The 26,834-nt window shown below is 41.0% G+C and overlaps 1 protein-coding gene across 2 annotated transcripts in view; it reads left to right on the top strand.

Moving 5' to 3' along the window:
• The first annotated feature begins 4,292 nt into the window (after window positions 1–4,292).
• Window positions 4,293–26,834, top strand: part of PAK1 (p21 protein (Cdc42/Rac)-activated kinase 1) — a 94,856-nt gene continuing 72,314 nt past the window's right edge. The window contains exons 1-2 of one of the 2 annotated variants that reach the window (XM_011938936.1): window positions 4,293–4,577; window positions 24,099–24,306. In XM_011938936.1, coding sequence (XP_011794326.1) covers window positions 24,117–24,306 — 190 coding nt within the window. In that variant the 5' untranslated portion in view covers window positions 4,293–4,577; window positions 24,099–24,116. Of the gene's footprint in view, window positions 4,578–24,095; window positions 24,307–26,834 lie in introns of both variants that reach the window. The other variant, XM_011938937.1, reaches the window with a different exon arrangement.

Below are 26,834 nucleotides of genomic sequence, written 5' to 3' on the forward strand. Positions count from 1 at the left end.
TCCTATCTGGGTGATGGAGTTGAGACTCTATTATTATTACTACTACTACTACTACTACTAATAATAATACTACAAAGAATACAAAAAAGCATTAGAATAAAGCTATAAAGAAAATATTGTTGTATAGCTGTACAATGTGCTTGTGTCTTAAGCCAAGTATTAACTACAATAGAGTCAAATTTTTTTTTTTTTTTTTTTTTTTTTTGAGACAGAGTCTCGCTCTGTCGCCCAGGCTGGAGTGCAGTGGCCGGATCTCAGCTCACTGCAAGCTCTGCCTCTCGGGTTTACGCCATTCTCCTGCCTCAGCCTCGCCTAGCCTACAGGCGCCTGCCACCACACCCGGCTAGTTTTTTTTGTATTTTTTAGTAGAGATGGGGTTTCACCATGTTAGCCAGGATGGTCTTGATCTCCTGACCTTGTGATCTGCCTTTCTCGGCCTCCCAAAGTGCTGGGATTACAGGCTTGAGCCACCGTGCCCGGCCAAGTCAAAATGTTTTTAAAAAATTAAAAAGTTTATAAAGTAAAAACTTATAGGAAGTTAAGATTAATTTATTATTGAAGAAAGAAAAAAATTAAAGTTTAGTGTAGTCTAAACATATACTGTTTATAAAGTCTACCATAGTGTACAATAATGTCCTAGGCCTTCCCATTCACTTACTACTCACTCACTGGCTCACCCAGAGAAACTTCCAGTCCTGCAAGTTCCATTCATGGTAAATGCCCTTTACAGATGTACTGTTTTTTTTGTTTTGTTTTGTTTTTAATCTTTTATGGCATATTTTTACTGTACTTTTTCTATGTTTATGTATGTTTAGATACATAAATACTATTGTGTTACAGTTGCCTAGTATTCAGTACAGTAACATGCTATACAAGTTTGTAGTCTTGGAGCAGTAGTAGGCTATACCATATAGGCTAGGTGTGTAGTAGGCTGTACCATCTAGGTTTGTATGTGTACACTCTGTGATGTTCACATAACAATGAAATCACCTAATGACACCTTTCCCAGAATGTATGCCTGTCATTAAGTGACACATAACTGTATTTAGCTTGTAAGAAATTCCTAAACTATCTTCCAAAGTGGATGTACCATTTTGCATTCTCACCAGCAATGAATGAGAGAGTTCCTGTTGCTGCATATCCCTATCACCATTTGGTGTTGTCAGTGTTTTGGATTTTAGTTATTCTAATAGATGTGTAGTAATACCTCATTGTTGTTTTAATTTGCAATTCTCTAATGATAAAAGATGCTGAGCATCTTTTCATACGCTTGTCATGTGTATATCTTCCTTGGTGAAGTGTCTGTTCAGATCTTTTGCCCAGCTTTTTTTTTTCTGTAACTGGGTCACGTCTTACTGAGTTTTAAGAGTTCTATGTATATTTTGATACAAGCCTTTTATCAGATGTGTTTTCTCCCAGTCTATGGTTTGTTTCTTCATTCTCTTAACACTGTATTTTGCAGAAATTTTAAATTTTAATCAAGTCTAACATGTCAATTTTTTTCTTTCATGGATCTTGCTTTTGGGACTATATCTAAAAAGTCATTGCCAAACCCAAGGTCATCTAGATTTTCCCCTACATTATATTTTAGACATTTTAGTTTTGCATTTTGCAAATGCAATGGTCTGTGATCCATTTTGAGTTAATTTTTGTAAAAAGCATAAAGTCTGTGTCTAGGTTCATTTTTTTGGATGTGGATGTCCAGTTCTAGCACAATTCATTGAAAAGACCGTCCTTTCTTCATTGAATTTCCTTTTCTCTTTTACAGTCAGTTAACCACATTTGTATGGGTCTATTTTGGGCTATTTACTTCAATTCCACTGATCTGTTTATCTATTTTTTCGTTAATACCACATTGTCATTATCACTGTAGCTTTATAGTAACTCAGTCTTCCAATAGATATCAATATAGTTATATCTATAAAAATATATTGCCTAGGCCACATCCCAGACCAACCGAGTCAGAATCTCTGCTGGGACTCTAGTATATTTACACATATTTAAAGCTTTCCAGGTTATTTTGGTGGACAGGGGTAATTGAAAGCCACCATACTAAACCATAAAATCATCAGCTCCTGGAAGATGTGGTTCTGTTCACTGATGTGTCTATCCCTAGTGACTTGCACAAGATGCTTAAATAGTTGTTGAATGAACAAACGAGTAAAAGAACTGGGAGTATTTATCAAAGAACTGGGAGTATTTATCTTGGAGAAGAGAGAAAGTGGAGGGGCATAATAAATTAGCTTACATACATACATAGTTGCAAGCCTTTAATGTGACCTGCCCTGGAGGACGTTGCTCCTGGAGCAGAATTAGAAATTTACAGAGAGCCACCTGGCTGTATGTGAGGAAACACTGCCTCATAGTGCTAGTGGAAAGTGAGCTCCTCATTCCTGCAAGTGTTTCAGAAAAGCCTGGAAGACCATCCAAAGGGGATGCTGCATGGAGTGGGAAGTTGAGTAAGATAAGTTCCTATGATTATTGATTATTAGTTTGAAAAGCTGTGTCTAAGGCAGAGGACTACTTCTGGCTTCATTCACCCTGTGTAAATTGGGATGAAGGACGTGGTGTGGGGTTAAAAAAAAATCTTAAAATGACTTTGAAGCTGAATCCTCAGACTACAGCAACTCTCCGAGTCTCTATTATTGACCAATTCTTTTTTTTTTTCCTTTTTCTTTTTTTGAGATGGAGTTTTGCTCTTGTTGCCCAGACTTGAGTCCAGTGGTGCGATCTCGGCTCACTGCAACTTCCGCCTCCTGCGTTCAAGGGATTCTCCTGCCTCAGCCTCCCGAGTAGCTGGGATTACAGGTGCCCGCCACCACCCAGCTAATTTTTTGTATTTTTAGTAGAGATGGGGTTTCACCATGTTGGCCAGGCTGGCCTTGAACTCCTGAGCATTTACCAGATGTGTGGTCTTGGGGAAGTCACTGACTTCTTTCACCCATTGTATTCTGTTTTCCACCAAGTTCTGCTGCTGCTTCTTCCAAGCTGTGTCTTTAGAAAATATGCTTGCTTCTTTTTACATTATCTTACAATATGTTAGTCTAAATCATTACCATTTTCTGTTGCCTGAACCTCTGAGAGAATTTATTATCTTGTTTCTTATTTCCACTCCTACCCCCTTTCTCTGCTGAACAGCCAGTGATCTTTTAAAAAATGTAAGTTAGAGTTTGTCATCCTGCTTTCAAACCTTTCAAAGCCTTCCCACTGATAAAACTTGGAACAAAAGCCTAACACCTAATTATGACCCGAAAGACACCATATAATCTGACTTCTGTCATGCCTCCTCCTAGGGAGCATTTGCAAATGTGTGAAGGTGTGTTTTATTGTTTCAGTAATTGGGAGGCACTACTAGAGGCACTACTAGTCTGGGCCATGTTGGTAAATGTTCTGTAATGTGTTGTTCAGCTCAGGTTCCATCACAATGCCTGATGCACAATAGTTGGTTAAAAAATATTGTATGAGCCCTGGACATTTTCCCTGGACCTCCGTTTTGACATATGTGAATTGGTATAGTGCCTACTTCATAAGGTTGTTTTGAGAGAGACATAACATTTATAAAGTACCTGGTACACGGTAGTTCTTAATAAATGGTAGCAGTGGCCAGGTGTGGTGGCTCACGCCTGTAATCTGCAGTTTGGGAGGCCGAGGCAGGAGGATTGCTTGAGAACAGGATTTGAGACTAGCCTCGGCAACATGGCAAACCCCATCTGTACAAAAAATACAAAAGTAACAGGGTGTGGTGGCAGGTACCTGTAGTCCCAGCTACTTGGGAGACTGAGGTGGAAGGATCACCTGAGCCCGGGAAGGTCAAGGCTGCAGTGAGCCAAGATCCAACCACTGCACTCCAGCCTGGGCACACAGCAAGACTCTGTCTCAAAATGATGATGATGATGATAATAATAATAATAATAATAATGTAGCAGCTGCAGCTGCTGAGCTTTCTTTGCTTAGAAGCAGTTATAGGGGCCCACCTAGCGTTCTTCCTGGAGCATTAGAATTAGAACCTGGTACGTTTGGGGAGGGGGGAGGTGTATCTCTTTCCCTGAGGCCTAATGTGAATCCTAGGTCTGACCTGAGGAATCCTAGAAGAGACTCCTCTATACTCAGCTGTAGAAACTAAGGCACAGAGGAGCTCTGGTTGTCTTCCTTGATTCTGGAGCTCACACAGGATTCTGACAAGCCCTGGAAAACCTGGCCCTGGAGAGAAATTACCTCCTGCTGGAGACTGGGTGGGGAGAATAGCTGAGACGGTGGGAAGATAGCCGTCTCCCCGCCCTCAGCTCTGCTTTGCAGAAAAGGAGAAGCGCGCGGCTTCCTCCCGCCTCCTTCCCTCCTTTCTTCCCCCGCCCCTTCTGTTTCGCCAACCCCGACGCGGCGCCTTGGCTGCCGCCCTGCGAGGGCGCGAGCGTGCTGCACCTCGGGAGCTGGCGGCTGAGCTGCCAGGAGCCCAGCCCAGCCGAATCGAGCGGAGCCGGTGGAGCAGGGGCCTTGTGCGTACCCGGCTGGGCAGGCAGAGGTGCGGCTCTGCGACGGAAACAATCTCCAGAGATGCCGGGGCCAGCCTTTCCCACCAGGTAATGCCGGCCCTGCTTGGGGCTCCCCTAGCTGGGCCGGGTTCTGGGGGATCTCCTCCGGCTTTCGGAGAATGGTGACACGGGATCCAGTAGATTTTGAGGGGTGTCTTACTTTCCTCTTACCTTAAAGGACCTAAATGAGAGAAGGGGCTGAGGGTGGAACCTTTAGATGAGCCCACCCAGGGCTAGGCCTGCACTGGAATCAGAGCTCTGCCCAGGGAAGGGTGTGAAGGGGAAGCTGCGCCTTTGGGGAACTGCTCTGCCTCAGAAGCTCTGCTCCTTTGCAAGCCCCCTTCTACTTGGTGGCCAAGGTGGTGCTTTCCTCTGCTTTGGCTTAGTCGCTGGCCTGCTGGGACTGTGGGGGCTTTTCTCTGTTAAGAGGTTGAATGAACTGGGAGGGAGGAGACTGGGGGGACTGGTCCTGTTCAGACATCCTCTGTGCTTGAGTTGCCATATCTGTGCAGTGAAGGACTTGACATTGTTTGTTACTTTGCCTTTTCCAGACCGTCAAACCATCTTTTGGAAAGGTGAGCTGGTTTAAAGTGCTAAAATGGGCTGCAGAGATATCCATCCCTCAACACTGTAGAAGAGAGGAGAACTTGGGAAGTAGACTTTGGTATCCTGTCTTCCAGCTAGCCTTTCGAATGGCATCTTGCTGGTTCTTCAGGGGCAAAGCAAAGTCTGAGAATGCTGATGCTTATTTTTAGTGTGGTGCGTAGGTGCGTTAGGTATAGGGAGGTAGGGTTGGAAAGTAGAAGGTCAAGGTATGTTAATGCTTCTAAACTGGCCAATTTTTCTGTCCTTAGATATAAAGTTGCTTTAAACTAGACTCTCTTCTCTGGAGCCCCTTCCTTATTTTGCTAAGTTAATGACAGACGTGCCTGTGGTAATATCTTAATCACTATAATTCCTTCCTTCTTTATTACCTGGCACCAAGAAGCTCATGTCAGGCCCGATAATAACCTACTTTGATTATTTTGGACCTCTTTCCTCCCCCTAGTGTGTTCATGACTCTATGTCTTCCTCTCCTCGCTTTTCTTTCTATTTCCTCCTCCTGATCATTTTTCCTGCCCCCTGCCTACCTTTTCTCCTGCCATCCCCTTCACCCTTCCTCCTCCCCTCTTGCTTCCCCTTTTGTATTTCTCCCCCTGTGTAGCCAGTTTTTCCTTCCCTCTCTTGGATCCTCCCCCTCTTGATTAGGCTTTCTTCTCTTTTCAAAAATTTTTGGTTAAGCTTTCTCATTATTTGTAGGTTACTGGTTTGTAGAGACCTTTTCTGTGTTTGTGAGGTCCAAACGTTGTTTTCTACCTAACTCACCTGCTTCTAGCTTTTACCTCCAAATTTTATCTTCCCCAGGTACCATTCTCTCTCTTTACTGCCTCTGTGCCTTGCTTTGGGCCTGCCAAGAAGCACTCGCTCTTCCTGCATTTGTTTCCTATCTTTTCTGGTGGTGGTGGGGCAGCAGGTAGGCAGTAGGGAATAAGCAAGATGGGAAATGGGGGGCCTGAGTGGGAGGAGAGCAAGAATGTCAAGTAGTGCTGGGCAGAGGCTCAAGTTCCCTTTAGTGAGGTAAGTGACTGGGAGGACCAGAAACTCTGGCAGCTGTGAGATGGCTGTGGAGGAAAGGAGGTAGCTCAGGGAAGAAGAGGGAGGATAGCAGGGATGGGTTGGAGGGACAGGAGGAGGAGGCCTGGAGGAGAAGACAGTGCTCTTTTGAAGAAGACAGTGGCCTGGACAAGATAGGGGTTATTTGGGGTAGGGCTGTGTATAGAAAGAGAGAGATTATAGTCTGGGAAAGGGGACTGTATAGGTTAATAATCTTCCCCTTTGATTACTGGCTTTTTGAACTGATTTCTACTCAGCAAATTTTTTTTTAGTTAAAAAATTTGAAAGAATTTACCGTGTTTATCATGTTTAAAGTGTACAGTTCAGTTTCAGTAAGTACATTTATATCTTCTTTTCCCCCTTCATCCTCTTCACTCCTTTTCCTGGCCTTTGGTAACCACCAGTCTACTCTGTGTCATCATGAGATCTACTTTTTTACCTCCCACATATGAGTGAGAACATGTGATATTTGTCTTCCTGTACCTGGCTTTTTTTTAATCTGAAAAAATGGCCTCCAGTGTCATCCATGTTGCTGCAAATGACAGGATTTTATTCTTTTTTATGGCTGAATAATATTCCATTGTACTCAACTGTACAGTTTCAGTAAGTACATTTATATCCTTTTTTCCCCTTCCTCCTCCCTACTCCCTTTTCTGGCCTTTGGTAACCACCAGTCAGTCTACTCTGTATCATCATGAGATTCATCTTTTTACCTCCCACATAAACATTTACCATGTTGGGGTAAATGACAGGATTTCATTCTTTTCTATGGCCGAATAATATTCTGTTGTGTGTATATATACATATATATATGTATACATTTTCATTTTGGCTGTTATAAATAGTGCTACAGTGTTCATGGGAGTATGATATCTTTCATATATTGATGTGCTTTCTTTTAGATATATACTCAATAGTGGAATTGCTGAATCATATGGTTGTTCTATTTTTAGTTTCTGAGGAACCTCCATGCTATTCTCCATAGTGGCTCTACTTATTTACATTTTCACCAACAGCATACGAGGGTTTCTTTTTCTCCCCATCCTTGCCAGCATCTATTATCGCCTGTCTTTGTCTTTTTCTTTTCTTGAGACAGGGTCTTGCTCTGTTGCCCAGGCTGGAGTGCAATGGTATGATCATAGCCTACTGTAGCTTCAACCTCCCAGGCTCAAGCAGTCTCCTACCTCAGCCTCTGAAGTGTTGGGACTGCAGGCCCATGCCAGCATGCTGGCTAATAAAAAAAAAAAAAATTTTTTTTAGAGGTGTGGTCTCCCTATGTTGCCCAGGGTGGTCGTGAACTCCTGGACTCAAGTGATCTACCTGCCTTGGCCTCCCAAAGTGTTGGGATTATAGGCATGAGCTATCGTGCCCAGCCTTTGCCTGTCTTTTTGATACAAGCCATTTTAACTGGAGTGAGATGATGCCACATTATGGTTTTGATTTGCATTTCTCTGATGTTAGTGATGTTGAGCATTTTTTTCATGTACCTGTTGGACATTTGTATGTCTTGTTATGAAAAACGTCCATTCAGATCTTTGCAAGTTTTTAAATTGGATTACTTGGTTTTTTTTTGCTATTTAGTTGTTTGAGCACCTTATATATTCTGGTTATTAATCCTTTGTCAGATGGATAGCTTACAAATATTTTCTTCCATTTTGTGGGTTGTCTCTTCACTTTGTTAATCAACAAAATTTTTGTGAGCTCTGTCCTTAAAGTCGGGGAGTTAGAAGGAAAGCAGAGATGAGAATGACAAAGTTGCTGTTTTATTGACACTCACTGTCAGAATGTGGAATGTGTGTGTGTGTGTGTGTGTGTATTTATATATATTTCTCCATAGTGGCTCTACTAATTTACATTTTCACCAACAGCATATGAGGGTTCCTCTTTCTCCCCGTCCTTGCCAGTATCTATTATTGCCTGTCTTTTTCTTTTTCTTTTCTTGAGACAGGATCTTGCTCTGTTGCCCAGGCTGGAGTGCAGTGGTACGATTATGGCCTACTGTAGCTTCAGCCTCCCAGGCTTATTATGGTAATTATGGTACTAGGTTGGTGGGGATACAAAAATTAAAACTGGCCTCAGTTGCTGCCCTCAAATGCAGGTCAAGGAATGTGGAAGCTCATGTGGTAAGTATTGTAGAAGGAAGCACAAGGGGCTGTAATAATGTAGAAGAGGGCACTTTTGATTTAGCAAGACAGTGGCAGAGCTAGGACCTAAACTTAAGTCTTCTCTGAAGGTGATATCTATTCTCTTATATCCTATTATCTCCTGAGTTGGTGTATACATACAGTGTACAAGGAGTTTCCCTGTCTCCTCTTTTCTGCCTACTTTTGGGGGGAGACTCTAGGTACTGCTGACATGAAAAAAAGAATAATCCCATGTGGCAGGTCACTGTGCCATGGCCAAACAAACACTCATTACCTTGCAAGGGAAACAGACTTTGTCCCTGTTAACTTCTGGCTTGAGGCCACTTGGGTGACTATGTGCTGAGCTCCCTCTATGAGTCATTTGATCTCTTCCTTCCTTTCCTCCCTGTTCCATTTTCTTAAATTCAATTTCTGGTGGGGTGTAGAGTCCAGAGACCAGATGTAGCTAGGCTAGGTATTTTTACTTCCACTGGCCTCCATAGAATAGGGATTTAACACCTCATATGGTTGGTGAGGATCAGATGAAATCATGAATGTGTGAAAATGCTTTGTAAAGTGCCATATAGATGTTATTGTGGTTGTTCCCGAATGCATTTTCAAGCTGTGAAAAAATGCTCAGATGCTATAGCCTGAAAGCCTAGGGTTGCCACTGACAGGCAAGAATAGACATCAAGATTTACTGGACCCTTTCTCTGCCCTCGAAAGACTCACAGACTAATAGGAGAGGATTGAGCCTCAATCCTCAATGAGTAAAGGAAAAGGAGTGGGGTAGATAGGGCTTTAGGACTGGTAATGAGCTTCATGGTCAAACAGAGACCATGAAGTATGTGCTTTATTTAAAGTCGAACAGATAGTAGGTGGCAATTATAAAAGATACTTTTAGTGACTTCTTATGATGTAACAAAAAAAGGGGAGGGGGGCTTAAAAGTAGATTGACTTCAGTTCAAATCCTGGTTCTACCACTTACTGTTACCTGATTTTTAATATTTTTAAGCTTCATATATAAAAATGGAAGATATTTATACCTACTTTGAAGGGTTATTATAAAGCTTAAAAATAATCATATAAAAAAGAAAAGATAATAATTATATAGTAGGCACTTAATAGCTGTACTTATTCTACAAGTCCCCTGACTCCTAGGCTATTAAGTGCCCCTCTTCTGGATTCATGCAGCACCTATGTCTTTCCTCTCACCACTCAATAGTGGCAGTTACCATATTGTATTGTTATTGTGGTTAATGTGTCTGCCTTTCCCATTAGTCTGTGAGATTTTTGAAGGCAGCGACAGGGTCTAGTAAATTTTGGTGTCGATACTGGGTGTCTACTCTTTTTTTTCCTTTGAGATAATGTCTCTCTCTGTTGCCCAGCCTGGAGTGTAGTGGAGCAATCTCAGCTCACTCACTGCAGTCTTGACCTTTTGGCTCAAGCATTCCTCACACCTCAGCCTCCTGAGTAGCTGGGACTACGGGTGCATGCCACACACCTGGCTAGCTTTTGTATTTTTTGTAGAGACAGGGTTTCACCACATTGCCCAGGCAGATCTCAAACTCCTGAGCTCTGATGATCCACCCACCTCAGCCTCCCCAAAGTGCTGGGATTACAGGCATGAGCCACCGTACCTGGCCCTGAGTGCTTACTCTTGCCAAGTCCTATTTAGTTGCTGAGTATACATTGGTAAGCACAGCAGACTTACAAAAGCATACCGTTGCTCCTTTACAAAGCTTATCGTTTATTGAGAGAGATGTATAATAAGTAAACGAATATAATTACAACTCATGATGATGCTGTGAAAACCAAGAGTTCCATTTGGTCTTGTTAGATTTAAGGTACTGATGAGAAACGCAGGTGGAGTTGTGTAATAGATGATTTTTAGGCTGAAAGAGAGCTGTTTGGTCTAGAGATTAAAACTTGGGCATCATCAACATATTAATATGTAAAGCCATGAGAATGGAGGAAATAATCTTGGGGAAAGTGTAGTGTATCAGTAAGGAAGGTTCTGAGCAACGAAGGTCCCAAGCCTTGGATATGTGGATGATAGCTGGAGAAGGAGGATTATGCAAAGGAGACAGGAGTAGACAGAAAGATGAAAGGAAAGCCAAGTGAGTGTACTTCCCTAGAAGCCAAGAAAGTAGAGTATTTGAAAGAGAAGAGAGGTCAATTACATTTAATGCTGCCAAGATACTGAGTAATGTGAGGACAGAAAAATAAGCATTTATTTTGGCAAGATGGGGATGACTGATAATCTTGACAAGACTGCTTTTGATGAAATTGTAGATTGTTAGTTGGCAAACAGAAAGGGAGGAAGTGGAGATAGTTTAAGTAGACAGTTGTTCTGAGAAGTTTTGCTACGAAGGGGAGCAGAGAAATAAGTGGTATTTGGAGGAGGATGTGGGTGTCAAGGGAAAGGTGTGTGTGTGTGTGTGTGTCTGTCTGTCTGTCTGTCTTTGAATAGGAGACACCAGAACTTGTTTATATTCACCCAGTATTTCTCAGATCAGTCCAGAAATTTAGATATCATCTTAATTTTTCCTTTTTTTAATCACATGCTGTATCTAATCTTTAAACCATTTGACTCTACCTTCAAAATGTATCTGCCTTTGAATTACTTCACTCCCCCTATTGCCAATCATCAGAGCCACCATTAGTTCTCACCTGGATTATTGTAATGACTCCCTAATGGTATCTCCACTTCTGCATTGTTCCCCTGCAGCCTATTCTCCTCTGCTGCTAGAGTGGTCTATTTAAAAACATAAATCAGATCAGTGCTCAAAACCCGTCAGTGTCTTTCCACATTTGCTGCAAAAGCCAAATGTATTGTGGCCTGTAAAGTTCCACACAGTCTGACCTCTGGTTACATCTCTGATCTCAGTCCCTTACCACAATTCTCTTTGTTTACTCAACTTTAGCCTTGCCAATCTTTTTGCTGTTCTACGTGCCCAGTATATTCTCATCTAAGACATTTGTACTTATTACTCCTTCTGCTTAAAATGCTTTTCCAGATATTACTATGATTTGCTGTCTCATTTAATTGAGGTCTTAAGTAACTTTCTCAGAGAAGCCTGTCTTGATTATCTTCTCTTATGTACCATGCCCCATGCATGCCCCTCCCCCAATAGTCACACATACACATAGACTTGCTATTATGTATTTATTTGTGTATTTCTCTGTCTGCATCTCTTACTAGACCATAAACTCTAAGAGCACAAGGCCTTTCTCTTATTCAACTGGATTAGTATTGGTACTTTGTAGATGCTCAGTAAATGTTTGTTGAATGACTGAATATATCTAACAGAGAGGGAAAGGTTGACGTAGCTGAAACAGCAGATTATACCAGATGAGAGGGAGTGAAGGAATACAGGGATAAGGGAGAATTGGCTCTGGATGAGAGGAAGAACACCTCCTTCATTGTAACTGAAAGGAAGAAGGAGAACATGGATGCAGATACAGGGAGGCACATAGATTTGAGGGTAGGAAGATGTAGTTCTTCTGCCAAGATTTCTGTTTTCTCATTGAAAGTAAGCTCATTGGCTGGGCGCAGTGGCTCACGTCTGTAATCTCAGCACTTTGGGAGGCCGAGGCGGGGGATCACCTGAGGTCAGGAGTTCACGACCAACCTGGCCAACATAGTGAAACCCGGTCCCTACTAAAAATAAAAAGTTAGCCTGGTGTGGTGGTGGGCGCCTGTAGTCCCAGCTACTCGGGAGGCTGAAGCAGGAGAATCACTTGAACCCCTGAGGCAGAGGGTGCAGTGAGCTGAGATTGTACCACTGCACTCCAGCCTGGGAGGCAGAGTAAGACTCCATCTCAAAAAAAAAAAAAAAAAAAAGAAAAAAAGGAAAAAGAAAAGAAAGTAAGCTCATTAGCTAAAGGGAAGGGCTAGTGGAAAATCCTATTGAATTCCCATTTGAGGTAGGGTAATCATATGTAGGAAAGTGTCTCAGCCTATTTTGTGTTGCTATGATAGAATACCACAGACTAGGCAATTTCTAAAGAAAGGAAACATATTTCTTGAAGTTCTAGAGCTGGGAAGTCCAAGGTACCTGCATCTGGTGAGGGCCTTCTTGCCATGTCATTCCATGGTAGAAGGTGGAAGGGCAAGAGAGCAAGAGTAACAAGGGAAGGGGGGTGAACTCATCCTTTTGATCAGGAACCCACTCTCTTGATAACTAATATACGCCTGTGATAATAACATTAATCCATTCATGAGGCTAGAGCCCTTATGATCCAATCACCTTTTGAAGATCTCACCTCTCAACAGTTGCAGTGAGGGTTAAGTTTTCAATACTTGAACTTTGGGGGACACATTCAAACCAAAGCAGAAGGTAATCATAACTTTCAAGTGAAAGCAGTTAACTGGATTTTGTAATGTTCTCTAGGACATTTGGCTGCTTCAATATAATGACAGTTGGGAGAAAGTTGAGTTCAACTATCCCAAAGCTGGGATTTTGCCAGTTAAATTTTGGAAAAGGAGAGAAGGGCAAGGTGTTGATAGTTTTTGATGTTTGAGTAATTTTGATGGACCATGATTAGATAAAGAGAGAGAAAAAGGCAGGGGACTGCTGGATAGTTTATTGGAGCTCAAATTGAAGTCTAGGAATTGTGGAAATTCTTGAGTAAGTGCATGGATAGGAGGTTGTATCTGAAGTGTATATGATTCATTCTAGATATTGGAATTGTTGCACATTTTGGTGATAAGATCCCAGGTGTAATCATGAGAGTATTGGCTAACTTGGACTGTAGGTCTGAAAATGGAGTGACTAGGGTGTTGACATGATCATCATTGTGGCTGTTGAAGTCACCTAGAATGATGACTAGAGGGGTTCAGAAGAAGACTGAACCAGGAACTAAATAAAGCCTTTCAGTAGGAGTGACCAGAAAGTGATTAGTAGGCTGCAAAGACGTGTGATAGCAGCCAGTGGAAGCTACTCAAAGGAAAATATAGGTTTTTACAAGAGGGAGAGAAAGACATAGTTTGGAAATGGCACTGAAAATTAAGGACAACACTGATAAGTAGGGTGTAAGAGGGAAGACAGCCTCCAGTTGAGAGGGCTTCTAGAGAAGGCTCCTCTTCAGGGCATAGCCAGATTTCTTTTAAGGTAAAGGAGCAGAGGAATGTTAGCCAGTGGCAAATGAGAAGTTCCAGAGGGAATAGTGGAAAGGTTTCAGAGTCAGGACAGGGGGAGGGAATTTGGGCAGGTTAGAGGGTTCACAGAAAAGGTTGGAGATGAGAGTTTGAGTGATCATGGATGACTGAAGTAAATGAAAACTGTAGGATTGATTGATTGATTTAGTCCTAATTACTTTTTAGAGGAGGGAGACAATCCCATTTTCATGCTATGGTTTTTGACACTTTGAGATAAACTATTCCATTGAGGCAACATGTAGCAATGTGGGAAATCAGAACATGTTCAGGCAGAGGTTGGCTGGAAGGTCAACCAACTAGGAGACAGTACAATAGATTCCATTGTTTCCTGGGAGGTTGAACAGAGTGGCCCCTTTGTGGTTCCTTCCAGCTCTCAGATTATAAGGGCCTCAACTTTATCATTGCAGGTCATCCAATGGGAGGTTTGGAGGTTGGAAGTTTAAATTTGAATTTTTGCCTTAATTATTGGGAATAACTCAACTGGCGTTGCAGATTAGGAATTTCCCAAGATAGTAGGCAGAGGATTATAAGACCTGTAAGAACTGGTTTCTCAAAGTAACTCTAGTGACTGTCTGCAAGGTGGTAGGAGTGAGGAAGTTGCGTAGGTATAGATGGGAGTGGGGAGGATTAGAGGTACAGAGCCAGCCTAAGAGAACTTCAGTCTCTCACCCTAAATTTCTCTGGCCTTTCCACTTCACTTTGCTGCCTCTCATTCTTCTCTAATTGTAGGAAGCCTCCCAGATACAGTCACTTGTTCATTCTGTCTCAAATTACGTAATTAGTGTAGAAAGAGAGTTTTCAAGAGAATAATCAGAAGCTAGTAATGTTTTTATCACTCATTTAGTGATCTTAGGTAAATTGCATATCCCTATAGGTTCCAGGTTCCCATAAAATAAAGGTTTTTATTTTATAAAAATAAAACTGGCTGGTTCTTCATGATCCTTTTAGCTCCTGTGTTTTTTCTGCTAATCCAGGCTGCCTTAGTCAGTGAACCTTGGCTGATTACCAGGGGTGTAACAGCTCAGCCTGGGGATGTAGAGATTAAACAAGCTTCAATTTTTTCCCTTGAGTTATTCATGGCCTGGTGAGGACAAGAAGCATGGATTATGGTTGATATGATGAAATTTGGAAATTGTTGCATAGAAGTACATATAAAATGCTATTACATTTCGGGAGCAGAAGTAGTGGGATCTGTTAAATTTGGGGGAAAGATAGAGATGAGGGGTTTCTGTGAAGGTTGCATAGGGGAAGTGAGTCAGGTTGGGTCTTGAAGAATGAATAGGAATTTGTTTGGCAGACAAGTTGGGACATTTTAGGCAGAGAAAACAGCATAGGCAAAGGCAGGAACGTGAAAGCTTAGTAAGCTAGAATGACATGTTTAGGAAATAGTAGAGATGAAACTAGAAATATAAGTGGGGGAAGGGAACAAATATTTATTGAACATTTATTTTGTGCCAGGCAGCATGCTAGGTGCTTTTATATATGCTTGTTAATTCTCATGGTAACTCTATAAAGTAGGTAGTCTTGTTTGTGTTTTACGTAAAGGGAAACTGAGTATCAGAAAGTAAAGTAGCTTTCCTAACGGCCCAGAAACAGCCAACAGTTTCCCTCCCTGCTGCTCTAGCAGTTGTTGCTAAACCAGAGCAAGTGGCTGGGCTGCATAGTGGGAGTATCTTTGACATGTTAGAAGGACATCCCTCAGCAAATTCAAGACTGCGGCATTCCAGTCCCCTGCCAAAGAAAACCTCCTGGCACAGTATAATTAAAGATCATATTCTCATAACCAGGCCTCAAGGGCATACAGTACTCCCCAGTTCTGGATGGAGTGTTGATCATGCCAGTTGCAGCTGCTGTGGGCTGTTTGGACTAAGAAGTGTGATTAGTATATGGAACAGGTTTTATTTCTTCTCGAGTTAATGTTAGAGGTTATCTGGTCCTTTCCTTTGCCTCTAGAGTCAACAGTGTAGTGTGGTGTAGTGGTTCTATCACCACACAGGCCTAATTTCAGGTTCCTGCCTCTGCTGCCCACTAGCTGTATGGCCCTGGGTGACTGGCAGCATCTTTGAAACTTTGCTTCTTCTTCTGACTTGTTTACTGTTCTTCATGCATAGCTTGTCAAACAGTAGGTGATGAATAAATATTTGCACTGATGAATGAGAAAAATGATACCAGATAGACTTCTGAGTTTTCTGTAAACTCCAAAGTGTGATCTAATGTTAGTGATTATTAAAACAGCCCCCAAATAATGCTAAAATCCTAGTTGTAAAAATGGTTAATCCTGAAGGTTTTCTGAGGAAACTGTTCCTAGAATTTTAGCAACTCTATTAGGCAGTGTAGAAGACTCTCTTAAACTCCAGGTCTTATTGTGTGACTTGGACTAAGCACCAGAATTCATTTATCTTCTCTGGTGCTTAGTCCCATTGTGTGAACTTAAGGCATCACTGAGTCCTCAGTGCAGATGGGTAGCAGATGGTCTCCTCCTCCACGCAATACCTCTTTTCTCATTGTCATCTCTCCACAGCCTTGTTTTTTAATTAAAAGCCCCATCTTTTATTTTTAACATGGGCCATTTATTGCACAGTTCTAGAGCTGTTTAGAATGGACCATTTTTCTGACTAGTGCTCTATGTGGTGCATAAAAGACCTGCTGTGATCTGCACTGTTCCACTTTTTCAGTCTCCCATTTTATTCTTTTATGTTGTGTTCTGCCACACTGTACTCTCACATTTATGTTATCCTGTGGTCTAGATGCATTTGCCATCATCATCGTTCTCCATGAAAATCACTCATTTATTGTCTCTTTTCTTTGGGCCAAGCACTATATACTAATGCCTGGACCTACCCCAGACCAATTAAATCAGCGACTCTAGGGGTAGAGTTCAAGTATTAATGTTTTCCTCCTCAACATTTTATTAGGAAAAATTTCAAACATTGAAAGAATCTTATAGTGAGTACCTGTGTACCCACCACCTAGATTCTCCTACCATTAACATTTTCATATACTAACTTTATCATATGCATTATATATTGACATGTATATTATGTTATATCCCTGTTCGTTAATCTTATTTCTTAAAAATGCATTTGAAAATAAATTGCAAATATTAATATACTTCTCCCTGAGCACTTCAGCACTGGTGTTAAACTTCAGCACCAGTGAGCTTTAAGAAAAAAACTCACAGGGGATTCTAATAGCCTAGAGTTAAAAACCACTAGTCTGACCTATTTGTTCTTTAAGCTGCTACTCTGAATACCACCTCTTTTCTTAAACTTCACTGATCACTCAAATTCAATTTAACCTTTCTTTCATGTGTGTTTGAACATTTTACTGTTTGTACTGTTCTACAGCACTACTCACAACTGACCTGGCATCGTGGTTTTCTAGGGACCGCCTTCTGCTAACTAGATGGTGATAGCCTCTAGGGTCAGGTCATATTTTATTCATTATCTATCTGTCTATCTACCTATGTGTCTTCTTTCATCTGTTTATTCTTGGTTTCTAGCATATATAGCACCTTACATATTTTTATACGTATTTTTTTTATATGTAAGGTGAACTGCACTTGAACTGCATTTGAATGAAGAACCTGCAGCTGCAGCAAAAGGTGTATATAACTTTCATATGTGTTTACTTACATATTCTGTGTTTTTTTTTTTTTGATTGGAGGAATAAGAATTCATTTATCATTTCTGGTACTTAGGGTAGACTTTTAGTAAAAGTCAAGTCCAGCCCAAATGTGCTAATAATATTTTTATATTTGCCATTGGCTAGATTTGACTAAACTAATCATAAATTAGAAGTAGCAGAACACAAAGGGGCTAGAATTACCTCAAGAACAGTATAGTTGGAAAATCCTTTGGCAGAGAGTTTAAAGATGAGGTCTGATAAAAAAAAAAAAAACTAAAAATAGACCTACCTTATGATCCAGCAATCCCATGGCTGGGTATCTACCCACAGGAAAGGAAATTAGTATATTGAAGAAATACCTGCACTCCTGTTTGTTGCAGCACTGTTCCCGATAGCTAAGATTTGGAAGCAATCACAGTGTCTATTTACAGTTGAAAAAATAAAGAAAATGTGGTACATATGCACAATGGAGTACTATTCAGCCACAAAAAAGAATGAGATCCTGTCATTTGCAACAACATGGATGGAACTGAAGATCATTATCTTAAGTGAAATAAGCCAGGCACAGAAAGACAAACATCACATGTTCTCACTTATTTGTGGGATCTAAAAATCAAAACAATTAAACTAATGGACATAGATAATAGAAGGATGGTTACCAGTGGCTGGAAAGGGTAGTGGAGGGCTAGTGGAAAGCAAGGATGGTTAATGGGTACAAAAAAATAGAAAGAATAAATAAGACCTATTTTTTGATAGCACAGCAGGGTGACTATAATCAATAATAACTTAATTGCACATTTAAAAATAACTAAAAGAAGGCCGGGCGCGGTGGCTCAAGCCTGTAATCCCAGCACTTTGGGAGGCCGAGACGGGCGGATCATGACGTCAGGAGATCAAGACCATCCTGGCTAACACGGTGAAACCCCGTCTCTACTAAAAAAATACAAAAAACTAGCCGGGCGAGGTGGCGGGCGCCTGTAGTCCCAGCTACTCGGGCAGGAGAATGGCGTAAACCTGGAAGGCGGAGCTTGCAGTGAGCTGAGATCCGACCACTGCTCTCCAGCCTGGGCGACAGAGCAAGACTCCGTCTCAAAAAAAAAACCAAAAAAACCCAAAAAACTAAAAGAGTATAATTGGATTGTTTGTAACACAAAGGATAAATGCTTGAGGGGATAGATACCCCATCCTCCATGATATGATTATTTCACGTTGCATGCCTGTGTACAGAATATCTCATGTACTCCATAAATATATACATCTACTATGTACCCACAAAAACTAAATACTGAAAAAAGATGAGGTTTGAGTTTTGCTGGGAAGGATACGTAAAATTTCTGTCAGTTTAAAGAGGGTTCTGTCCCTACTCTACCTATAAATTGCTGTGTGATCTTAGGTAATTTCCTCTTGCACTCTGGACTTCAGTATTCCTACCTGTAACATTAGGCAGTCAGGTTGGATGACTTCCAAGGAAGCCTTTGGCTTTGATATTATGTGCATCTTAAAATATTTGATTAACTTGGTTTTGTTTTATACCAGTGACTGTGGAATCCAGGGTAATAAGAGTAGAAAGAGGTAGTTGTTGGTGAGCACATTCCTTCTCTGAATCCCTGTCTACTTTGATTCAGTATGTAAAGTACCTTACACATCGTGGCTACTTGAAAAGTATTTTCTTTCCCATCTTTCTACTGTAGCACTGTGTCTTTATGCCTTGTATAGCGTGCTTCAAAAGAGGCACAAATCACTTCCCCTCCTTGGTTGCCTCCTGACCAGTATTAAGTCTAGAGACTGCATAGTGAGAAACATCAAATTACAGGTCGTAGGTGATGGGACTTCTACAGGGGCCATGGCTTATAAATTGCAGAGCCAGGACTTAAACCTGGGTCTCCTGACTTTAATTCCAGTAATCTTTTAAAAAATTGCCCTACCTTTTGAAACCTCACAGTGATCCTTTATTTATTATAGAGTCATTCAGTTGATTCATAATTAATGCTTCAATATAATTAGTTGCTCATAAATTATTAGGTTCCCCGAGCCTCTGGAGCATTGGTAAAATGTGATCACTGTGTCTTTCTCTTTGTCTGTTGTATTCATTTGTTGTCCACAATGGATAGAATGGTGCTATCTGAGCTGTCATAATGTTGGCCTCATGCCTAGCTTTATATTGCAGTTTGTCTGAGGCATTGGTTTTTCATCCTTTCAAACTTTTGGTCTACAGAGACTATTAGAAGATTAAGGTGTGTTTGCTCACCTTATTCAAAAGTTGAGCATGTTTCTTGTTTTGGACCTGTTTTCCCGTAGTTTAAAATGGTATAGGTTTTAAAATGTGCTAATTATTATGGTGAGTGTAGATGTACAGAATGACCATTGAGGAAATCAATAAGGGTAAAAAGAGGAAAGACTTGTGGAGAACCTATAGGAAAGGGCTGCTTGGAGGGCTGCAAGGAACCTGGAAAGTAGTATGGAAACCTTAAGTAAGTTCAGAAGGAAGTGATTAAGAAAGCACAAAATTGTGTTCTGTGAGTGTAGTTGAAGGTCCTGGAAATGTTTGACATTGAGAAAATAGATTTGGGGGGTCTCAAAAGAGTATTTCAGGTATTTAAAGTTCTGTCTGGGGAAGAGATAGTGGTCTTTTCTGAATAGCTCTAAGATACAGGATTTAGTACTAACAGCTGGAACTTTTTTCTTTGTTTTTTCATTCGTTTGTTTATTCAATAAATCTTTATTGATTACCTATTCTGTGCCAGGCCTGGTGTTGCGGATCGAGAAATACGTAGGACATGAACTTTGTTCTTGAGGTGTTTATAGTCTAAGTCTAGCAGGGGAGGGGTGAAAGGGAAAGCAAATATGTAAACAAATTATTGCAATGCAGTGTAAGACAGAGCTTATTATAAGTGATAACTCATTAAATGAGATGACTGAAGATAGAATAGATAGTCTTTGGAGATTTTAGATTTCCTGTCATTGCAACTTTTCAAACATAGGCTGGATGACTTCTAGGCTGGAATGCAGTAAAAGAATTCAAATATTAGATTCCAATGCATATTTTAGGTTTTAAGGAATAATGGAATCTCTTTGAAAGTGAGTATCTACCACAGAATTCTCCAAACACAGTAAAAGCACTGAGAAATGGAGAAAAGTCTGTATCAGGAAGGTTGGTGAAACCTTTCTTGGCATAATCGTGGGCTGTGGGCCTGAAATGGAGTTACATTCAATGAAACTTGATTGAAGGACCTGGGAGTCAAGGAAGGGCTTTACTCGGGTATCAGATGACTGCAGGGAGTGTAATTTTGGAACTGGCAGCCTGGAGTGGGAAGGTACACTTGATAACTGAGATAGTAAAAGTTCTCTTGTGGGGGCTTAGGGACTTGAGTTATAGTTGGGAGGGAAAACAAAGGTAAATCTGGGAAGACAAACTGGAAGAAATGGATAAAAAGCACATCACAGAGTTGATTTACATTAACAAGATTGTCCTTGCTTGATTGATTTCTTTTGTTCAAAAATAGAAGGAGCAGTTGGTTTGCCAAAGGTGGGTCAGAATGAATTATGCAAAGAAGTGGGGTTAGGGTTTGGCCTTGATGGATGAGTAAGATTTTTATCAGTCAGAGAAAGGAGAAATCATTGACAGGAAGCACATTGGGTTGTGTGTTTGTGTGTGTGTATAAGTAAATAAGTAAGAATACTTGGCAAGTACAGTGGAACAGATTTCTGAGGTTTGAATTAGTTTGAATTAGGCTGTGTCTAGGTGTAGTGGCTTAGTTGATAAGGCAGGTCAATGTCAGAAAGTAAAGCACCTTGAATTTTATCTGTACTAAACTTCCTAAAGGCAAGGTATATATCTTTATGCAAAGTGTGATTAATTAAAATATTTAAGTTCATTGTGAGCTAGATACTATCTAAAGTAGTGTTGGATTGCAGAGATGACAAAATTGGGCCCAATATTTGAGGAACATTCTGGCTCCTAGGGAAGACATACCTGTAAACAATTACAATAGCAATAATAAAAGGGATAACCTAGAAAGTTAGCCATTGCTTTGGGAACATGGAGGAAGGGGCACCTAACTTCTTGAAGTGATGACACATTTCCAAATGGGTTCATGGAAGAAATAACAATTGAATTAAGCCTTGAAGGATGAGTGAATTCACAGTTGAAGCATAGGGAAATTGGTATTCTAGGCAGAAGGATCAGCATGCACAAAAGCATAGAAGTGTAAAAGCTATGGGATACTTGAAGAAGTTGGAGAAGTTGGGTGTAGATAGAGTGTAAGGGAAATTAGAGGGAGTGGTATGGTGAGAAATGAGGCTGAGTGCATTTGGTCAAATAACAGAGGGCCTCTAAAAGCAAGCTGAAAACATCAGCTTTTATCCTGGGATGTCAGTGAAGAGTTTTTCATTTTGTTTTGTTTTCTTTTGTTTTTGGGACGGAGTCTCGCTCTGTTGCCAGGCTGGAGTGCAGTGGTGCGATCTTGGCTTACTGCAACCTCCACCTCCCGGGTTCAAGTGATTCTCCTCCTTCAGCCTCCTGAGTAGCTGGGACTACAGGTGCGTGCCACCATGCCCAGCTAATTTTTTGCATTTTAGTAGAGACGGAGTTTCACCATGTTGGCCAGGATGGTCTCAATCTCTTGACCTCATGATCATCCCACCTTGGCCTCCCAAAGTGCTGGGATTATAGGCGTGAGCCACTGTACCCAGCCAATGAAGGGTTTTAAAAGTAGAAGAGTAGTGTCTTCTAAGGTTCCTGACAGCCCCTGGATAAAGGATTGCGGAAAAAAACTGGATGTGGGGGAATCAGTTCTTTATTAGAAATTGTTAAAAAAAAAAAAAAAAACAACTCCTATAGATTTTATTCATAGTATTTTAAGTAATTGATGTCTAAAGTGGTAGTATTCAAATCTGACTGGCATTGGGATCACTAATTTTCAAAATACAGAATTAGGCCTTAACTCAGCCATTCTAAATCAAGATTTATGGGGGGCCAAGCCAGGATATCTATATTTCTAAAAGCTCTTGGTGATTATTGTGCTCGTTTTTTAAACCCATTACTCTCTAAAGCACTGTTGTGTTTTAACTCCAAAGAGCTTATATTTTAAATAGTCATGGTTAAATGTATAATTTCTACTGCAGCATGGAGACTAATGAGAAATATTTTTAACTCTGGATACATTCATATCTATCCATTGTCAAGGACATTTATTTATTTTAAGGTAATAACATATTTTCATTAAAACTATTGATAACTTGTGATAGGGATTCCCCCCCATCTATCTTTCTTTCTCTCTCTCTCTCTCTTTCTTTCTTTCTCTCTCTCTTTTTCTTTCTTTCTTTTCTTTCTTTCCTTCTTTCTTTCTTTCTTTTTCTTTCCTTCCTTCCTTCTTTCCTTTCTTTTCTTTTCTTTCTTTTCTTTCCTTTCTTTCCTTTTCTCTCTCTCTCTCTCTTTCTTTCTTTCTTTCTTTTCTTTTCTTTTTCTTTCTTTCTTTCTCTTTCTTTCTTTCTTTCTGTCTTTCGTCTTTCTTGTCTTTCTTTCTGTCTTTCTTTCTTGACAGAGTCTCCCTCTGTCACCCAGGCTGGAGTGCAGTGGTGTAATCTTGGCTCACTGCAACCTCTGCTGCTGGGATCAAATGATGCTTCTACCTCAGCCTCCTTAGCAGCTGGGATTACAAGCACCCGCCACAAAGCCTGGCTAATTTTTGTATTTTTAGTAGAGAGGGGGTTTCATCATATTGGCCAGGCTGGTCTCAAACTCCTGACCTCAAGCGATCCACCCGCCTTGACCTCCCAAAGTGCTGGGATTACAGGCATGAGCCACCGTGCTTGTCCTATCCCCTATCTTTTAGATTTTATTCTACTGTTTCTCAGAAGTAGTGGAGATTTTGCCAGTAAATTCTGTACCATATTAGGACAGGATGGTTACTGCATTGACCATTTTATATTTTGAAGAAGAAAGCCGAGCACAGTGGCTCTCGCCTGTAATTCCAACTGCTTGGGAGACTGAGGCGGGAGGATTGATTGAGACCTGGAGTTTGAGACCCACCTGGGCAACATAGGGAGACTCTTGTCTCTAAAAAAATTTTTTTTAGACGGGCATGGTGGCGCATGCCTGTAGTTCCTGCTACTCTGGAGGCTGAGTGGGGAGGATCTCTTGAGCCCTAGAGTTTGAGGCTGCAGTGAGCTATGATTGTATCACTGCACTTCAGCCTGGGTAACAGAGCAAGAATCCCCTCTCTGTCTCTCTCTCTGTCTCTCTCTGTCTCTTCTTTGTAAAGAACAAGGTAGAATTTTAGAGGAGGGAGACACTGGAGAGATTATATAGTCTCAGGGGTTAGCAAACTTTTGCTGTGAAGGGCAAAGTAGTAAATATTTTAGGTCTGTGGACATACAGTCTCTGTTGCACCTACTAAATTCTGCCAGTATCAGGTAAAAAAAAGCCATAGACAATTTATAAATGAAGGGTGTGACTGTGTTCCAATAAAACTATTTACAAAAACAGCAACTTTGCTGACCCTTGATACAGTCCATTCCCGAGAGGGAAAGTGTAACTTGTCTAAGGTTATAAAATTAGAGGCTGGCAGAGAGCTCACTATGTGGACTGCTGTTAGCAGTTTTATTTAATCTTCACATAGATGAAAAAATGAAACCTAAGAGGTTAAAGAATTTCTCTAAAGTTAATAAGTGGTACTGGGATTCACACTTAGTTTTTGCTAGACCAAATATCTGCTTTCAGCTACATCATAATGGTTTTCCATGCTCTTCAGTGTCTCAGAATGGGAATGCAAAGAAAAGCAAGACATTGTGATTTTTCATTAGTGCTTGGCACATAGTAGGCATTTACATCAGTGAGTGTTAGCAATATCATGGCATGCAGTGGAAGGACTTGAGCTGAACCCTGAAGGAAGGGCTGTATAATTTTGATTCTTTGCAATTTTTTAACATGTATTTCCTTTTGGTCAACAATAATAAAGGATTTTTCTTTATTTATATTTTTCTTATTTCTGATTCTAGTAGCTGCTGCTGGTGGTGACAATGTCAAATAACGGCCTAGACATTCAAGACAAACCCCCGGCCCCTCCGATGAGAAATACCAGCACTATGATTGGAGCTGGCAGCAAAGATACTGGAACCCTAAACCATGGTTCTAAACCTCTGCCTCCAAACCCAGAGGAGAAGAAAAAGAAGGACCGATTTTACCGATCCATCTTACCTGGAGATAAAAGTACAGTATTTGATTTTCTTCTCATCATTTGTATGCTTTAAAAAATTATTTTGGGTAACCTGGATAAAAGATCGGTTGTCTTTGACTTAATTTTCCTTTAATGCCTTTTTTCTGGTTAAATATTTCTCTTTCTTCCTACAGTGGCTGAAACCAAATGGAAAATAGACTTTTTTTTTTTTTTTTTTTTGAGACGGAGTCTCGCTCTGTCGCCCAGGCTGGAGTGCAGTGGTCGGATCTCAGCTCACTGCAAGCTCCGCCTCCCGGGTTTATGCCATTCTCCTGCCTCAGCCTCCTGAGTAGCTGGGACTACAGGCACCCGCCACCGTGCTCGGCTAGTTTTTTGTATTTTTTAGTAGAGACGGGGTTTCACCGTTAGCCAGGATGGTCTCGATCTCCTGACCTCGTGATCCGCCCGTCTCGGCCTCCCAAAGTGCTGGGATTACAGGCTTGAGCCACCACGCCCGGCCGCCAATAGACCTATTTTTATACTGTATTAACTATATCTGAGCAGAACTGTAAGAGAATAATTATGCTCTTGCCAGATTTGGGACAATCTGAAGTGATTTATTTATTTTTAAGTTCTTAAACTGTTTAGGAAGTCACAAAATGTAAGAAAAATTGGAATGTCTTTATTTGGAATTTTTTTCCCCCGAATTAGTTTCAATTGGAAATGTTTTTTTTCCAAAATCTTGATTGCCTTTTCTTTATTCCGACTTCCTGGTCCCACTTTCAGGTTTGGGGACTACATATCAGTAAGAATGGTGAGTAACAGCTGAGAAAAGGATGCAGCGATAACTAGCATTCAGCATGAGTTTACTAGGAATAAATTATCCTGGGCAGCCTCATTTCCTTTTTATTGATAAAACTTCTATTAATAGAAGAGTAATCATAGGATGAATAGTGTTGATTTTAACACTGTTAATTTAACAGTGTATATGAAAAAGTCGCCAAGATCCTTGTAGACAAGGTTGTAAAATAAAGGTTTTGGTGTCCACAACAGAAGATCGCTTTTGTTTGATACCAAAAATGTTGACTTAAGTGGCTGTTGCTCTGAAGTAAAGTTCTCCGTGTGTTTGTGGGCCCTATTCTTATAGCGTGCTAAAGATACTGGCTTTCTGTGTGTAAGTAGTTATCATGAGCTTCTAGTTTAGATGTAGCTGGGTCACCACTCAACCAGCTTTCTCATCATAGGCATGTCAGTTAACTGCTTTGACCTTTATTTAGTTTCCTGTTTCAGAAGTGAGATATCATCTCACAGGGTAGTTGTGAAGACTACATACAAAGTTCCTAATAGAGTAACTTCCATGCAGAAGGTACTTAAATGTTAGTTCTCTGTCTCTTTACTCCTTTGTCTCTGTCTCTTTACTCCTTTGTCGATGAATAGAAACTGGGAGGCATAGCTAGTAGACTACATGGTAAAATCAGAGCTGAGATTCTGAAACAGTAGGGCAGATACAACAAGCACAATAGTGGATTGCAGAAAATATCTCATGTTGTAGAAAAAATATAATTGCCTAACTGCAGATCAGGGGAGATGGTAGATGGTAGTGTCATTAGCCAAATAGGAAACACAGAAAGAAGGAACAAATTGGGAGCATTGGTGACTGGAGAGCAGGGAAGTTGATGATTTCGGACACATAGCTTTTATATATAGATACGTCTTATGAGCAGACCTCATGTATTGTAATGTTTGTTGTACAAGTGAAATGAGACATAATAAGGACTTTTAATGAGTACGTTGGGCTTATATCTTTTTGTGTATGAATCCTTCGACTCCACCTTCCCTTCCCTGTGGGTTTGGGGGGTTTGGGTAGAAAAGAAGGCCAGGCACAAGGGCTCATGCCTGTAATCCCAGCACTTTGAGAGGCCGAGGTGGGAGGATTGCTTGAGCTCAGGAGTTTGAGACCAGCCTGGGCAAAATAGCAAGACCTTGTCTCTACTAAAAAAAAAAAAAAGTCAGGCATGGTGGTGTGTGCCTGTAGTAACAGCTGCTTGGGAGGCTGAGACAGGAGGATTGCTTGAACCTGGGAATTTGAAGCTGCAGTGAGCTATGATCATGCCACTGCACTCCAGCCTGGGTGACAGAGTGAGATCCTGTCTTAAAAAAAAATAAAATAGGCCGGGCGTGGTGGCTTATGCCTGTAATCCCAGCACTTTGGGAGGCTGAGGTGGGTGGATTACCTGAAGTCAGGAGTTCAAGATCAGCCTGGCTAACATGGTGAAACCCCACCTCTATTAAAATACAAAAAATTAGCCAGGCGTGGTGGTGGCGCCTGTAATCCCAGCTAGTCAGGAGGCTGAGGCCAGGATTATCACTTGAACCCAGAGGCAGAGGTTGCAGTGAGCTAAGGTCACGCCATTGCACTTCAGCCTAGGCAACAAGAGTTAAACTCCATTTCAAAAAAATAAATAAATAAAATAAAAGATATGGATAAGTTGCTTAACTTTGATTTCCTGACTAATTCATTCATATAGTAGCTGCCAACTTCCTTGGTACAAGGGCTGTGATCTGAGGCAGTGTTAAATGC

This window comes from Colobus angolensis, unplaced genomic scaffold (genome assembly GCF_000951035.1).
Source record: "Colobus angolensis palliatus isolate OR3802 unplaced genomic scaffold, Cang.pa_1.0 Scaffold179, whole genome shotgun sequence".
Taxonomy (NCBI): Eukaryota; Metazoa; Chordata; class Mammalia; order Primates; family Cercopithecidae; genus Colobus; species Colobus angolensis.